General features: G+C 49.9%; 1 protein-coding gene across 12 annotated transcripts in view; it reads right to left on the bottom strand.

Moving 5' to 3' along the window:
* Window positions 1–1,225: 1,225 nt before the first annotated feature.
* Window positions 1,226–17,682, bottom strand: part of FBXO25 (F-box protein 25) — a 56,488-nt gene continuing 40,031 nt past the window's right edge. The window contains exons 6-13 of one of the 12 annotated variants that reach the window (XR_009006467.1): window positions 15,710–15,803; window positions 14,276–14,460; window positions 13,018–13,200; window positions 11,666–11,809; window positions 8,246–8,272; window positions 6,137–7,651; window positions 2,006–2,097; window positions 1,226–1,625 (exon numbers count right to left, since the gene is read on the bottom strand). Coding sequence is in view for 6 of the 12 variants with exons in the window: in XM_057537090.1 (XP_057393073.1) it covers window positions 10,759–10,923; window positions 11,666–11,809; window positions 13,018–13,200; window positions 14,276–14,460; window positions 15,710–15,803 (771 nt within the window). In the remaining 6 variants the exon portion in view is untranslated. The other 11 variants (XR_009006468.1, XR_009006465.1, XR_009006464.1 and 8 more) reach the window with 11 other exon arrangements.

Here is a 17,682-nt window from a genome sequence, read left to right as displayed (position 1 = left end):
GGGTAGAATTTTAGCTTTCAAGAGAGTTGAATATATCTGGAAGGGGGTGGTGATGGGAAAAATACCATTTGCTTTGAGTTTTCTTTTTGAGAAGTATTTTTTTTCTTTAGAGGCTAGGGTTTCAAAATTCTCTTCTCCCTAGAAACTTAGAACTGGCTCAGTAAGCTAGCAGCAGGATGTCAAGAATTTTTCTGTAAGAAATCTCCAAAGCTCAACATTCAGAAGCGCCTGGAAGACCCATTTCCCTTGGGAACCAGTGAGCAGGACCCAGATGAGGGCATTGCTCTCCCCCAGGAGATCCGCAGCTCTATTCTAGTACTTCGCTGTTTCTCTCACTTTGTAATTTGGGTGCTTACAGGTCTTCAAAAGGCAATGTGAGATAAAATACTGGAAAGATATCAAAATGTAAGTAATTACCTTGAAGTAGAATTATGGGTAGCATTTTCATTTTTTTTGTATATTGGCTTTTTAACAAAACTTTTTACAGTGAATATACATTACTTCTTTTGTGATCAAAAAACAGGGTGACCAATGTTGAAAAAGTAACATCTCATTTTTTAAATGGAAAATATCAAACATATCCAAAAGAAGAAACAAAATTATATAAATCATGGGTTGGCACACTACAGCCTGGTGGACAAATGTGGCCGTCCCCCTGTACTTACTTATATGGCGTACAAGTTAAGAATGGTTTTTATATTTTCAAATGGTAGAACAACTTAAAAGAATAACATACTGTGACACGTGAAATCCCGCAGAGTTTAATTGGAACACTCGCTATCAATGTCCCCCATGCAGTCCAAGTCTGAGTTACGTATAGATTGTCTACAGCCACAAGAGAGAATGTGGGCCCTGAAAAGCCAAAATATTTAACACCTGCCTCCTCACAGAAAATCTGCTGAACCCTGGTGAAAACTCCTTCATGTACACATCCTTCCCCTCTACAGTTTTCAGCTCCTGGCCAATCATCTTGTTTTATCTTTAGTCACCCCCTAGCCTCAACCAAGAGAATTATGTTAAAGTAAATCCCATAATCCTGTAATTTCATCATCTTCATGTTTAAATTAAAAAGTTGAGAATTTACCAAAAGATGTAATAATCATAAACATACGTGAACAAACATTAGAGCTTCTAAACATATGAAGCAAACACTGAAGGAAAGAAGAGCAAGCTCTATATTATAGTAGGAGACCCCAATACCCCACTTTCAAGAAGAGACAATATCCACCATTAGATCAATCAATTTAATACACGTTATTATACACAGAACAAAGGAAAAACATCATTTCAATTGATGCAGAAAAAGCAGTTGACAAAATTCAACACCCTTTCACGATGGAAATACTCAACTAATTCTGAACAGAAGGAAACTGCCCCAACATTATACAGCCACATAAAAAGTCCCAGCTGACATTCTCTCAATGCTGAAAGACTGAAAGCTTTTCCTCTAAGATCAGGAACAAGACAAAATGCCCACTCTCACTACTTGTGTTCCACACAGACTGGAAGTCTGCACCAGACAGAGCCATCTGGGCAAGAAAAAGAAATAAAAAAGGCATCCAAATTGGAAAGGAAGTATTAAAATTTTCTCTTTGCAGGTGGCATGATCTTACATGTAGAAAATCCTAAAGACAACAAAAAATCAACATACAAACATCAGTTGCATTTCTATACAATAACAATGAAAAATCCAAAGAGGAAATTAAGAAAATTCTATTTGTAATGGCAACAAAAAGAATAAAACACTTAGGAATGAACTGAGTGAAAAAAGGCTGAAAGAAAAAGACACAAATAAATGGAAGACATCCCATGTTCATGGATTGGAAAACTTCCACCCAAAGCAATCTACAGAGTCAATACAATCCCCACCCAAGTCATAATGGCATATTTGGTCAAATGATTTTCAACAAGGGTGCCAAAACAATTCAGTAGGGAAAGGACAGTCAACAAATGTTGCTGGGAAAACCACATATCCACATGCAAACGAATGAAGTTGGAGCCTTACCTTATTATGACATGTGCAAAAATTAAAACTATAAAACTCTTAGAAGAAAACATAGGGAGAAAGCTTCATGACATTGGATTTGGCAATGAATTCTTGGATATGACACAAAATGTTCAGGCACCAAAAAAAAAGAGAAATTGGACATCAAAATTAAAAACCTCTGTACATCCAAGGACACAATCAACAGAGTGAAAAGGCAACCTAGGGAATCGGAGAGAACATTTTCAAGTCGTCTAGCTGATAAGGACTTAGTGTCCAGAGTTGTAGTAGTTCTTTCTATATTCAACAACAAAGCCACATACAACTCAATTAAAAAGAGGGCAAAGGACCTGAATAGACATTTCTCCAAGTAAGACATATAAACGGCCAACAAGCACAGGAGAAGATGCTCAACATCACTTCTCATCAGGGAAATGAAAATCAAAGCCATAATTAAATATCACCTCCCAACCATGTGGACGACTACTATAAAAAACAAACAAAAAACCCCAACTCCACAAGATAACAAGTGTTGGTGAGGATGTAGAGAAATTGGAGCCCCTGGGCACTGTTAGAGGCTGCACCATTTTACATTCCCACCATGGAAAACAGTATGGTGGTTCCTCAAAATATTAACTACATAATTACCACATGATCCAGCAATTCCACTTCTGGGTATATATTCAAAGGAAACGAAACCTTTAGAAGAGAGATTTGTATACCATGTTCACAGCAGCCCAAAGGTGGAAGCAACCCAAGTGCCCATCAACAGACGGAGAAACAGAATGTGGTCCAACCACACAGTGGAACACTATTCTGGCTCACAAGTGAAGGAAATCCTGAGCGATGCTACAACACGGATGAAAAAACAACTACTTTATGATTCTAGTTACATGGTGTGTCTACAGTAGTCAGATCCATAGAGACAAAGTAGAAGGTGGGGGCCAGGGGCTGGAGGATGGGGACAGGGAATTAGTGTTTAAGGGGACAATTTCTGTTTTCAGAGATAAAAAGTGTTCTGCAGATGATGGTGGTGGTGTTTGCACAACAATGTGAATGTACCTAATGCCACTGGACTGTACACTGAAAAATGGTTAAGATGGCAAATTTTATGTGTATTTATTTTACTGTAATCAAAAATTTTTAATGACATTTGAATTTTCTATGTAGATTAAATAGTAAAAAGCTACTTGCATTTGTCTGTGCAAATTTCTCAAATGACTATCAAAGAAAAGTGAAAATGTTACCCAAATAATAAAAACAACACAGTTGAGGTGTCTCTCCCGTCTGACACAGAAGAACACTGTGTGTGGAGGATCTCGCCATCCTGAGCGAGAGGCACGTGAAAAGCCCTCTCGCGTCCTCAGGTGGCTGTGCTCTGAGCACCTCTGTTCTCCATGGGGGCCTGAGTCGGTGCTGGGGGCGGGGAGGGCAGCAGGCCCCCCCCGGAATACGCCTGAGAGGCGCATGTGCCGATGACACCCAGAAGGTGCTGGCGAGGGGGCACTGCAGTCACACCCGTGCGGCGGGAAGGAGCAGGCCACACCAGCCACGGCAGGGGTCGGGAAGGTGCACGTGGCACGCCCCTGCTGGGGTTCTGGGGGCGCCCAGGGGACACTGCTCTCCAAAAGTGAGGGCCTGCTCCCTCTGCAAAAAGGGACAAAGAGCAGAGCTCGTCTGGAGTGAGGTCAGAAGAGGCGACCACACCCAGACAGAAGCAGGGAGTGCGAGCTGAGAAGCAAGTGGATGTCGGGCCGGGAAGTCACTGGGTCCCCTCAGGGTTTTCCCTCCCAGGTTTGCAGGTCCTCGGGCATCTCACCGGGTGGGGGTGAGGCTGCGTTTGGTGGGGCATACAGGAAAGGGAGAGGAGTGAAGCATATGCATCTTCTCACACCGTTAATGAAAGAAAGAAATTTCATAAGCCAAGACAGCTTCTGCCTTTTCATCTATGGTTTTCAGCACACTTCCTTCTGTAACTATGGAGGAAAGCAGCAGATTAAGTTTACAGCCCGTTTATTGCTAGGTTAGGCCCCATGATGAAGAAAATGAGCTCTAACCAAGATACGTCTCAGCTAAGACAAAACTACCCTATCCCGTTAAAGGCAAAGGGTTTTCCAAAAGGGAGCATGTGACTAAACTGAAAACAGATGCTTCTCCTCAGTAACTTCAGTTTCCAAGGAATTATCCTAATGCTTAAAGGAGAACTCGCACCAATTCTTCACAAACCCTTCCCAGAAAATGGGAGGGAACGCTCCCAAGGCAAGCCCCTTCTAGGAGGCTGTTTTCACCCTGATACCAAAACCAGACAAAGAGACTCACCAGAAAAGCACAGCTAATCTCTCTTGTGAAAATGCTCAGTAAAACCAGCAAACTAAACTCACCAACTGTGTAGGGAAACCACATGGGACGTGGGCCTGAAAATGCAAGGTTGGTTCAACATACAAAAGTCAACACACGACCACCTCTGTAGACACAGAAAGAGCACTCGACAAAATCTAACACCCTTTCATGATAAAAAAAACACGTCAACAAAGCGAGGCTGGAAGGGAGCACCTCACCCTGATACAGGCGCCCACAGAGATGCCCAGCATGCACCACACCCACAGGCGAAGGGCGGAGAGCCTCCCAGGAACATGCTAGGATGTGTGTGCACTGCCGCCCACGTGCATGGGGGTCTGGCCGGAAAGCTCGGAAGGAGAGGAGAGAGGGAGGGAGGGAAGAAGGAAAGGTGAAAAGCCACCTCTGTTTGCAGAGGACACGATGTATAGCCACGTCCCAAGGAATCTACAAAAAATACCACTAGATTTAATTAGTGATTTCAGCAAAGTTACAGGATACAAAATCAGTATACAAACACCTTACGTGGGCATTCTGTTTGATTCTGTATGTTAGAATCTATATGATTCTAAAAGCAGCATTTACAGCAGAAATAACATCGAATCCTTCAACAGTGTCCCTAAAGGAGACATGGTTCTCCATGGACAGCCCTGAGCAAATGCACAACAGATGCCACGAAACCCCCAGACTAGCACGTGGACCTGCTGCAGGACCTTCTGTGGCCCCTCCTGACCCGCGAGTCACAACCCGGGTGAGAAAATGGGCCTCAGGGCAAAGGAAGAGGCCCCAGACTTCCAGACGCCACTGCCTGGGGGTGGCAGCTCCCACAGGCGCAGCTCTGGGCCGGGCCTGGGCCCACTCCTGGCCGTCCTGAGAGGGTAGAGGGCGTGCGGATGATACACCGTGGGGAGTGACGCCGTGCAGCCCGAGTCTGGCGAGCCCTCTGGTGGAACCACCCTCAGAAATGCCACACGAACCTGCAGCGCAGGACGACCCCTCTCTTCCTGTGCACATCATCAGATCTCCCGTAAGTGACTGATCAGGGCCCAGGAACTGTGCGCCTGCCGCCAGATGTATCCCGCTCACGCCCCCTCCCAGCGCTGCGGGCCTCAGGCACACCTGCTATAGGTTTTGCCAATGCCTGTGTGCAGTTTTGGGTCCAAGCACGTCTGCTGCCTCTGGAAACGGGCTAATAGGGGGAACAGCTGGACTCTTCTCCCAAGACTTTTAATGTTATCTGGGGAAAAGAACTCACTTCAAGAGGTTAATGTCCTCTTAAAAAGAAACTAATACAAAAAAGACCAACACCCCAAAAGTAAAACAGGCAAAGAACACAATTAGGTAATTTGCCAAAGCAAAACAAAATACAGGGCTTCCCTAGTGGCACAGTGGTTAAGAACCCGCCTGCCAACACAGGGGATACGGGTTCGAGCTCTGGTCGGGGAAGATCCCACATTCCGCAGAGCAGCTAAGCCCATGTGCCGCAACTACAGAGCCTGCACTCTAGAGCCCGTGAGCCACAACTACTGAGCCTGCGTGCCACAACTACTGAAGCCCGTGTGCCACAACTACTGAAGCCCGTGTGCCACAACTACTGAAGCCCACGCGCCTAGAGCCCATGCTCCGCAACAAGAGAAGCCACCAGAATGAGAAGCACATGCACTGCAACAAAGAATAGCCCCCGCTCACCTCAACTAGAGAAAGCCCGCGCACAGCAACGAAGACCCAATGCAGCCAAAGATAAATAAATAAATTTGTGTATTAAAAAAAATACAGAAACAACTCGCCACTAAGCTTTCAGAAGACATGTCCTACCTCACAGCCTCTTCACGTCCATCTTCGGGGGAGAAAGATGCCACCTTCCATCCTCGCCAGTGCTCTGGAAACATCCTTACAAACAACTGACTCGTTTCCCTGGTTCTGCTTCTCGTTTATCGTAAGGAGATCATCAGATGCACAAAAGTGCACATGTGGTGATGCTGATCAAAAAGTGATCTGTTCCAGCTGTGTGGTACCATGTCGCCAGTAAAAACCATATTTTCACAAACACTTTTGAAAAAAAGGCTGGTTATAAAATGAAAACAGTATATGTGATGTTTACGGTTTTATGAAAAGCTTTCACCCAATACACACAGAGGGAAACTATCATTTGATAATTAAGCATAGTCTTGGCTGTGTCAGTTCAGCACAGAATGTAGTGAAAATACAGACTCTTTATTTACAAATATGCAAAACAGCAAATTTCCATGTGCTAAGAAGGAAGTAGAAATGACTTTGCTTGGGCCTTGACCCTGTTCAGTCTCCCCTACACCTGCCAGGGCCATTCCTGCATTCCTTCTGGCAAGCACAGCTACCTCTGGGTGGCAGGGTTATATGCAAGTTTTATTCTTTTATAAACCTTTATTTTCAAAATTTTCTAAAATGTACATGCAATATTTTAAAAAAAAACCAATCTTTGAAAGGTTTCAATAAATGATATCAAAATCATTGATACTACTTCCTTCAGTAAGATGCAAAACTGATGAAGTTAAAATCGGCAGATAAACATGATTTATCACTTTGCCTGCAAAAGGGGATTCAGAGCAGTACAGTGCAGGTCACACTGGGCTGGCCCCCAGGTCAGGGCCCCTGCCTGCCAGCATCGGGCCACGAGCCCAGGACCACAGCCCCAGACTCACGCCTTTGTGGGTCTCGGATGTCTGCACAATTCACAACCCCACACTGAGCACCCAGAAGACATGCACATACTTCCCTGGGTTCCTTCTGTATCCAAGAGGATTCCTATGGACACGACCAATGCAGTTAAAATACATCTCAAGAAAAATAAATATTCTGCACAATGTCCTTACAAGGATCAATGATCTATCCCCACCCCCAATCACTACAAAATCAGGAAACTATCATTTGACAATTAAGAAGCATATGCTTGGCTGTTAGTGTCAGTTCAGCACAGAATGTGGTGCTGAAAATACACGCTTTTTGAACCACATTCACAAACATGCAAAGTTGCACATTTTAATGCGCTTAGAGGAAATGAATTTTTTAAAGAAGGAAGTAGAAATGATTTTCCTTGGGTTCCCTGACCCCGCTTCAAAGGTGGAAACAACAGGTGCTCCTGCCCGCAGCTGCCAGGGCAGTTTTCCACGTCCCTCCACACCCTCCAGCCTGCGCACCAGGTCACGGCTCAGTCACGGAGGACACGTCCTACCACGCTGCCCAGGCCACGGCGCGGCGGGGCCCTTAGAACTTGAAGAGGTCGATGAAGTGCTGCGGGGACACGGGCGTGAAGCAGCTGTCGGGGTCGGTGGCCGTGCAGGGGTGGCCCGAGTCCTGTGGGAGGAGTGGGTCGTTACCATACGGGGTGTGTTTCTGGAGGGAATGCAGCTCAGAAGTCGCCAGCTGCTTGTTTAAACGTGCCCCGGACCCCACCACAAAGGTGCGTGGACAGCAAGCGATGAGAATTACAAAAATGAAGGCAGCCACGTGGCTCCTCGGGGGAGACTTCCCGAAGGAATTCCTGCTCCAGTGGATGGGGAGACGGGCCGCCCTGAGTTAGGGCCCCAGAGGGAGCCCTGGGCTCTGCGCCCCCATCCTGGCCGCGCTCCTCCCCTCCCGCCGTGGGTCAGGGTCCACCCCGCGACCTGCTCTCAGCACCACCCGCCCCACTCACCCGAGGGCCCAGCACCGCGTCCCGCAGCAGAAACAGGGCTCAGGTCAGGAGACAGAGCAGCCTCGGGACTGGGGGCCAGTTAGGCCGGGGACCCCGGCGGCCAAGTCTACACCCTCCCTCTGGTCTACAGGGCAGCTCATGGGACCCCCGGTCGTGGCGAAGCAAGCAGGCCAGTCGCACATCGGCAGAGGGTGCGGCCTGAGGGGCACCGGCCTCCTGGGGACGCGCGCAGATGCGGGCAGAGCAGGAGGTACCTCGAGTAATAAAGCAAGGCGGCAGTCCTTGGAGACGGCGGAGAAAGGGTCAGGAAGGAGTGCAGAGAAGGGAGGAAAAAAGGGAAAACAGGGTTATTAGGAAGAGCCAGACTGTACTTAGCATTTAGGCTGGATGTGTATTATTTACGAAAATAGCTAAAATCATCGGGTAGCTGAATCAGAGGCACCGTCCGGCACCTGAAGGGCCACAGCACCCGCAGGCCATCTGGGACACTGCCACAGTTTCCGCTTCCTCGAGTCTCGGACTGACAACTGATGAGGCTGCAGAGCTAAATAATCGCCGAAACTGTTCACTGAAAGTGCGCAGAGCGACACTGACACACACGGTTTACACTGCAAATATTTACGGCAGGTTTCTCGGAAGCTCCCTCACTCCCTCTTTACCGTCTGAGAGTCAACTCCGAGGAATCAAGTGCACGAACCAGATCCCACGTGAGCCCCGGCACCCCGGAGCCCTCCTGCTCATCCATGGTTTTCAGCTCGAGGTCAGCACCAACCTGCCGCTCTCGCCTCTTGCCGGCCCGGCCACCTGGCCCGGCTTCCCCACCCTCGCTGGAGACGGGGGCTGGCCATCAGCGCGGGCTGGGGCCAGCAGCCTCCCTGCTCCGGCCACAGACCCGCAGTGTGGACCTGGCAGTGGACACGCCGAGACAAAAAAGGACACGGGGTCCTGATTCCCAGCCTTTAACTGGACTCATTCTGTCCAGCTTCCAACTCACCCAACCCCCAGTGTTGACTGAAGTTCCATGAAGTCGAGAAACTCGGCTGGAGGACGGTCAGGCGGAAGGAACACAGCGGTCTCGCGTCACTACTCAGCGACCCGGGAGGGCCGCCCCACGGAAGCCAGACGGACCCCGAGCCGGGCACCTGCGCTCGCCTGGGTGACTCGGCTCAGTGACTCCAAGACCGTGGTGCACAGTTCTTAAGCCCAGTATTTCCCCTCCTTTCACTTTGGAGGAGTCCCCACAAAGGCAGGTAGAAAACTAACCCCCAGACTCCAGAGAGTGAAGCCAGAACAGACAGGATGGCTGGGGCAGCTGAGAGGTCAGAGCCCAGGCCCACGTGGGCGGAAGAGGACGAGTCTGGCAGCGTGCGGGAGCCGGACCATGGCGGGTCCCCACCAGCACCCAGTGGCATCTGACGGTGTCACGCTGCTGTCTCCCCATCAGCAGAAAGTGCCGGCGAAGGTGAGTCACAGCGCAGGGGCCACTTCCGAGCACCAGCCCCGTGCAGGGCAGGGCACTGCTTAACCTTCACGACTCCACGCGGCAGGTCTGCCCCGACAGGAGGCTCCACGAGGCTGGGAACTGGGGTGAGGCCGCGGGATGGTGCGGGACGAGCCAGGGGGAGAGTCCGGTCAGCTGGGGCAACGCAGGGGGCCTTCCTCGGGAGCTGACACTGCAAGCAGTTTCCACCAGAAATTCCAGAGACTCATCGTTGTGTTTTTTTTTTAAATTTCCACCCACAGATTCAGAATAAAGTTGGAAAGGCCTCTAGGAGAAAAAGCTGTAATGTGACCCCATGGGTGGACCGAGCCAGGCCCTGAGGCCTGAGGCTGCACCGACATCGAGGTGCTCAGCCTTCAAGGCAAGACTGAACATTTCAGAGCCAAAAGACCAGCAGGAGACACTTGTTCTGAATTTTCATAAACAAAAGAATCTGCAGGCCAATTCTTCTGGAAACCTAAAAAAATCACCTCTCAATTTTAAAAAATCCAGAACTTCTGTGCTTCTCGATGCCTCAGCAGCGCATTCTTACACCAACAACAGGGAGACTAACGTGGGTGCTTCTCTGTTCACTACTTCAGAGACAGGGCTCCCACACTCGGCAACGGCATTCTCAGAGAAACGCCCATCACATGCAAGGGCGGAGACTTGCACCCCAGGAGGAAACACCACTGCTCCTGGTCTCTCTCTGGAAGAAAGCAGTCTGCGCAGAACAGAAAACCCCGGGGAGGAGCGCCAGTTCACAGCAGCAACCAGACGGTCTCATCTGCTCTGACTTGGCCGTGAAGATGCCTCCTCACGTGTTTTCCACGGGCACCTGCCCGCGTGTGCGTTTCTATCCCTGTGACTGGGACCAAGGGCACACAGTAAGGGCTCCGCTCTACGTACTGTCATCCCGCTGACTGATTCGCCCGCGTCCCCGCAGTACGCAGCCGGCACGCCAGCGAGAATGAGCGCGAGGTGCCCCCTGCCCCAGAGGAACAAGGTTCCACAGAACAGCCACTGCAGCCACGTAACACATTTCTTTTTAATTGTGTGGGAAAAGCCACACTAGAATACAAAACAACAGATTACCCATAACGTGACCTCCTGTTGGTCATGAGTGGGGACAGCAGGACCTGCTCGCCTGCAGCACAGGAGGTAAAGCTCTGTTGACACAGGGACTCTCACCCCACAACCACGGGTTATAGTTAAAAAAGAGCCACATTACCACGGATATAATCTGAAATGAAAACAGCTTAAAGTAGTCATTTCTCTTCCAACAGTTTAGAGTCTGCCATGTAATCCATGCAACAAATTACAGATAAACGAAGAGCAAAACAAATACACAGCCAAGGTGTTGACCAGGCGGAAGGCCTGCGGCCCCACAGCCACGCCCGAGGACACGGAGGGGCAGGCGCAGACCACCTGCCAGGTTCGCCACTTTTCTCCCTAGTGAAATTTCACAACATTAATAAGCAAATTGAAACTCAAGGCAAACTATGGCAATGATTTTACGGAGAGGAGGTGCACGGAAGCACCCCACTCCCCCGCCCTGGAAACTTGTTTTTATCAGAGTCTGGGCAGGAGAGTAAGGGAGCCAGAGAGGGAGGGGATGGGCCCAGACAACTGCGGACATGGCTCAGTCTCCACCCAGGACCAGACTTGCTAAGTGTGGCTCAAACACATGAGAAACCCAGGCACCTTGGTGGGCCTCGCCTCTGCTCCAGGCACAGGGCTGTGAGGAGAAGCCCCCTGGAGGCGCCGTCTTCGGGGGTCCCGACAGTGGAGGCCGAGGCCGAGTGTGGAGGACAGGTGAGGGGCCCCCCTCGGCTTCCAGAAGAGGGTGGGGGATCCTGAGCCTCATCTCAGGCTGAGCCTCGACCACAGCAGAAAGCAGCCCCGCCAGGACTCGGGCCGAGGCGTCAGCCAGCGTGCTCACCGCCCTCGGGGACAGGCCCCCACCTGCTACCACAGTGCAAGGGGACGGCGTGGGTGGCCCGATGTTCAGGTCCAACCGCAAGTTGTTCTACTTTTGTGAACCTGTTCCCCTGCCCCAGTCCTTCGTGATGCATCATTATCTTATCACAAATACAACATGCCTTTTTTTTTTTTTAACCATTACCATTAGGTGAATAGTTTGTTTCTCCAAATTTTAATCCTCAAACTCCAAGAGCACATCTGAAATTTTTACCTTCCAAAAGAGGATGCTGCAGTGCCGACAAAAGTGCAGTGTGTCTCCGTACTGTTCCTTAGTGGGGTAATGTTTCTGAAGCGCAAAATACATCAGCTTCCATTCGATGTGACCTTTTTCTGAAAGGATCAAGTGTCTACAAAACTAGACAGACAAAATTCTGTTCAGAATCAGATGGTTTTCATAGCATAACAATTTTAAAAGCAATATACTGCATGAAACATTCAATTATTTGAAATTAAATTTCAAATATAATTCAATCTATACAATGGAATACCATGCAGCTGTTAAACAGACTTAAAGGTTCTGATCTGGAATGATGTCCACGACATACTATTAAGCTAAAAATAAGTTACATACATCGTGTATCTGACAGGGACTTGTAACTAGAACACAAAAAGAACACAACTCAGTAACAGAAAGACAATCCAAATACGAAATGGGCAAAGGACTTGAAAAGACATACAAATGGGCAACAAGCTCATGGAAAGAGGCTCAGCACCTCAGGCATCGGGGACGGGAGGAGGCAGCACGTCACACCCCCCGTGAGGCTGTGACCAAACACTCAGAGTAACAGGCGGGGGCTGCCCGACGGGGCGGCGACTTTGAGAAACAGCTGCTCGGTTCCTTGGAACATTAGACTCCACTCCGGGGCGCCCCCCCCCCCCAACGCCCAGAGAAGGGGGACCATGGCGGCCCCGTGGCCTGGCCGCGCCCAGCCTCACCCCCTCCAGTGCGTGCTTCTCCGTTTCAGGGCCTGAACCTGCTCATCGCCAGGACGCCCCTGCCCGCCATGCCCTCCGCAGTGGCCGTGTCCCCCTGGGGGATGGGCACGTGACCCCACACGTCCCCTGAGCCCGTGTCTGAAGAGACACGTGATGTCTGTCCCCTCAGCAAGGACTCCCTGGGGCAGGACCGCGTCCCGCCTCGTCCAAGACTGTCCCCTGCCCTTCACGCTGCCGTGCGTGTCATGGATGCCCAGCTGTCGGTGCTTCCCTCCAGAAACAACACGGGGCAGGGGGCGAGGAGGGGGGCAACGATGAGGGGGACACACAGGAGTCCGCCGGACCCCGTGGCTAGTCCCGGTCCTGGGAGGGCAGGGGTGCGGGGAGCGGATGGCCACCCATGATCTCAGAGGTGACATGTCCCCCGGAGAGAGGCCTCGAGTTACGGGAAAGACGAGGGGCCCATCCTCGACAGGAAGAACCTGCTCTTGTTCTGCGTCTCTGTTCTGGGCTGTGTTTAGAATCACAGCTCTTTCTCAACATGAAGAACAAGCTTTCCCGTAAGTGATTCTCATCCATTCCCCGAAGTGGCCAGGCCTGGCCGCTGGGGCCGGAGCCCACGCTCACCTGCTTCTCGCCGAAGTGGTACTGGCAGAGCTTCTTCCACAGCCGCCGGTCCTCGCTAAGCGCGGACAGCGTCGGGGTCACCTGACCCAGAGTGACGATGTCCCACCCATCCGAGAACCTGTACAGGATGTTGCTGAGCATGTGCACGGGAAGGTCGCTGAGCGTCAGGCCGCTGTCCACCTGCTGGGAGGACCCGCGCGCTTACTCCAGTGAGAGGGCGCAGGAGCGCGGCACTCACGCTGACGTCTGAGGCCCAGGCGACGGGAAGGCCGCCGCCCCTCCTTCCTCCCCACTTCTCTCCAGATAACGCCCAGCAGCGGCCCTGCCTGGGCCTGCGCGACAAGCATTCCCTTCCCTTCCCCGGGGATCCGGACCACTGACACCCACGCTCCCCGAGTTCGCCAGTGGACGAGGCGTCACCGCGCATCAGCTACTAGGGGACAGTGGCACCTGGCCACGTCCATCAAGGCCTGGGCAGCAGACACGCCCCAGGTGCGTGTGTCTTCAGGCAGGTGGCCCTCACAGCACAAGCCCCTGTCCGTGGGAACGAGGTGGGGTCTGTGCGGCGCTCACACCAAGGCAGCCTGGACGCTGGATGTTAGATCGTCCCTTGTAACTGCAGGGCCTTAATTAGGGAATCATTGCTCTTTGTAAATCCCACGTTTAGATAGCAAATAAATGGCCCAAAGTTACAGTGTTCCAAGGCCACCTTTGAAAGCAACCAGAGATAAATAAAACACAACCTAAAACACTTACTTTAGTCAACAGGGTCAACATTTTTCTTGATGAAACTAGTTACCAGAATAAACAAAAAACATCAGAACAACTGGAGTGATCTGCATGCTCCTTTTGAACTATAAACACATGTACGCACACCAAGCAACGTACAACACATCAACCCTAGAGAAGCAACAGCAGATGAACAGAGTCACTATACAATTTAGCCTTAATTCATTGAATGTTATTTTAGCCTGAAATACCTAATCTCCTGTAAAGGTAAATTAATTCACCACCTCATCACCCACAGGATCAGCTCTTTTTAATAATTACCATCCCCACCGTCTTTCCAATGACACCTATAACACATTAAAGGGTCTTCTGGTCTGAATCCATCTTACAACAGTTTAATATTTATGAAATGTAAAGGAAAAAAACCTTTGGAAAAGCTGTAATAGTCTTGCACATACGCTTAGAAGTAACAACAGTGTTTGTAATAGAAAAACAGAGCGTACTCACTTGTAGGCCAAGAAATGCATACCTCAGTCATCTGAAGATTCTGTAGCTGCTGTTGCCAGTTGAGAATAGTTTCTAACCGGCAAACCCAAATGTTGATATTTCCCACCAGAACGGACTTCCCCACTCCTCTAATTAGAATGCAAAGGGTAGAGCTTAGGTCTTGGAGAAGATCTTTGATTAGGCGAGGGTTTTGGTGGTCATCGAGAACTGGAACAAACAAAAACAAAAACAATCCACTGATACAGTCAACCCCTGCTGTTAAGAATGACCTGCTTTCACAGCCCCAGGGCCCATTAACAGATAACACAGATATACAGAGTGTGATATACACACACAACAGAATACTACTCAGCCTTAAACAGGAAGGAAATTCTCACATGTGCTACGACGTGGATGAAACTTGAAGACCTTATGATAAGAACCAGCCACAAATGATCAAGTATTGTGTGATTCTCCTTATACGAGGTCCTTAGAATAGTCAAATTCATAGAGACAGAAAGTAGACGGTGGGCGCCAGGGGCTGGGCAGTGGGGGGAGGGTTGTGCTGGTTGGTGTTTGTGGGGACAGAGTGTCAGCTCTGCAAGGTGAGCTCTGCAGATGATGGTGGCGATCGTTGCACAATGATGTGAATGTACTTAACGCCACTGAGCTGTGCACTTAAGAGTGTTTAAGGTGGTAAATTTCATGTATATTTAACCACAATAAAAAATTATGATCTAATTTCACTGCAACTCCAAAGTGGCATCATTTCTGAGATATCACAAGTATGGTGAGATTTTAAAACTTCAAAATATTGTCTGATAGTGTATTTTTGGTTGAGTCTACAGTTTTGCCTTTAAAACTGTCAGTCTCTGTTTTCTTTTATACTTAATCATGAGAATGGATATTTAAAATGGCATATATATGCATAAACTCAAAGTTGCGTTTATTACTGGCCACTAACTAATCAGGACAAACATTAAATTAAAATTACAGGCTTATCTGATACCTAAGAACTAAGTCACAACCTTGCTAATTATAGAAACACTATACAGCTAAGGTGAGCTGTGACTAGTTAACCATGAAACAGTGTCTTTTTAAAACTCAGGGATTAATTACCTTTCTCTGGGACTTCCCTGGTGGTCCAGCGGTTAAGACGCCGCGCTTCCACTGCAGGGGGAACGGGTCTGATCCCTAATTGGGGAACTAAGATCCCACATGCCACACAGTGTGGCCCCAAAACAAAAAAAATTATCTTTCTCATTACAGTATGTTCTTCTGTATGCAAAAGCACCTTTTAAAGAACAATAACAACATCAAGAACTGAGCAGCCAACCCGAGCCCTTGCCCTTGCCTTGACACCATCACATTATTTGACATCATTAATACTGGGGGGAAATAAAAGAAAAGTCCAATCTCCTTGCACCGAATTTCTAATTAAGATTTAGATTATTGAAAGTATCAGACATCACCTTACCTTTTTGAACGATTTTATCCAGAACGTTGAAGTAGTTCTTCTGGGCCACACCGCTCAGCGAGGTCAGCTGGGACTTTGCGATCAGCTGCAACAGCTGTGGGGGGGGGGGGGTAGTTACAGGTGAGCATCACCTCTGAAGGGAAACGCCCCCGAGCGACAGGGAAGGAGAGCGCAGGCCGCAAGCCGTGACGCCCTCCCCATGACGGCTCGGCTCGGCTTGTGTTCTTGGACCTCTTTGGGCGTCCACCCAGCACCCTGCTGTGCCCTCTCCTCTGAACGTCCCAGCCTCACACGAGCCGAGCCGGACCTTCCCCGACAGCCTCACGTCATGTCTGCCCCCGCAGCCTCCCGCCTCCCGCACCTGCTGGCCGTCGTGCCTCCCAGGCTCCTGCTCCGTCAGGGGCTCAGCTGCTCTCAGCACACGATGCCGGCACGGCGGCCGGCGGGGAAGGCCTGGGAAGGACGGGACAGCCTTCCCGCTTCTCTGCCCCAGTGCTGTCCCCTCCCCTCTGCTGCTCCGGGGAGAGCTGGTTGTCTCAAACACGGCTCATCCCTATCAGTCTTCGGTGAACCCATCCATGGCCCACCTCTCTGTACAACCTGGGTCTCAGGAGTCCTGTGTCAGCCCCTTCCCCACGTCCCCTCACATCCTGTAACTTCCGCCACCCACGCCGGGCCTCGCCCTGGACCACGTGTGTCTGTGGTGTGGTCCAGACCTGCCTCTGCCAAGTCCTCGCCACCCGGACACATCCATTCACTTCTTCCCATACTGTTTGTGCCCAATCTGAGCCACTTTGGGTAAGCCTTAAACAGATTTTAGAATCTGTGAACTACATCTGCCTATTTCTCTGAAAAAGGAATTTTTCATCTCTCCTCTCCAATCCTCCTAGCTGCCTCTGTGAGTTTCCAGAAGGAGAAAAGAAAATGCTAACTCACGTACTCACATTGCCATGTTGACCGTGGAAGTTAAAAAAAAATTACAAATATGACAATCATATGAGGATTGTTGGGAAAAAAATCATTCTGTAACTTCTAGTATATTTACATAAAAGTGTCCTATACTGCAGTGATTACAGAAACAACACTCCAGGGCCCTGGCCAGAGAACACCTGAGAAACCCAAGGCTACAAGGTCAGTCCGGCTCCTCAATCTTTTTTTTTTTTTTTAATGTCTTTATTGGAGTATAATTGCTTTACAATGGTGTGTCAGTTTCTGCTGTATAACGAAGTGAATCAGCTATACATATACATACATCCCCATATGCCCTCCCCCTTGCGTCTCCCTCCCACCCTCCCTATCCCACCCCTCTAGGTGGTCACAAAGCAAAATGTTAGCGTCTTCCATCTTCCTTGTTCGACCAGCATCACAATCAGCACCACTTTAACGCTGACTCAGACCCTTCCCCCACCCCCCCCACCGCCCCCCCCACCCCCGCCTGCGTTTACAACCAAATTAGAGACCTGAGGCCAGCTTCACTGCCAAGGACAGCCGGAAGGGGTGGGGCTCCCAGCACTGACCGACAGACTGAGCCACCGGCCCTGGGCAGTGTGAGAAACAACCAACCTTCCCTGACAGGCTCCCTGCTCTCAAGACCCTCAGGACCTGAGAGAAACAGACCAGAATATGCAAACACATGCCTCTCCTGCTCCGCAAAGAAAAATGAGAGCGCGGAGCCCGTGGGCCGCGGCCCTCAGAGAGCCGTCCAGGGAGCCCCCGGGACCCCAGATCTAAGCTACTTCCCTGGCACCACTGCCGCCTCGCTCGTGTGCAGTGCAGGGTCCCGGGGCCCCCCGAGGAGGCTGCACACGCTGAATCCAGCCCTGAGAACGCGCCACCTTCCACCATCGCAGACGCTGCGAAGATGGGCACGGGAGGACACAGGCACTCTTCATTTTTAAATAGAGAAGTTTTTTTAAAACTTATTTTAACTTCCATATGGTAAATATTAATAGACAAAACCCACATAGGCAAAT

This window comes from Balaenoptera acutorostrata, chromosome 21 (assembly GCF_949987535.1).
Source record: "Balaenoptera acutorostrata chromosome 21, mBalAcu1.1, whole genome shotgun sequence".
NCBI lineage: Eukaryota > Metazoa > Chordata > Mammalia > Artiodactyla > Balaenopteridae > Balaenoptera > Balaenoptera acutorostrata.
This window is presented reverse-complemented; position numbering and strand designations above follow the sequence as displayed.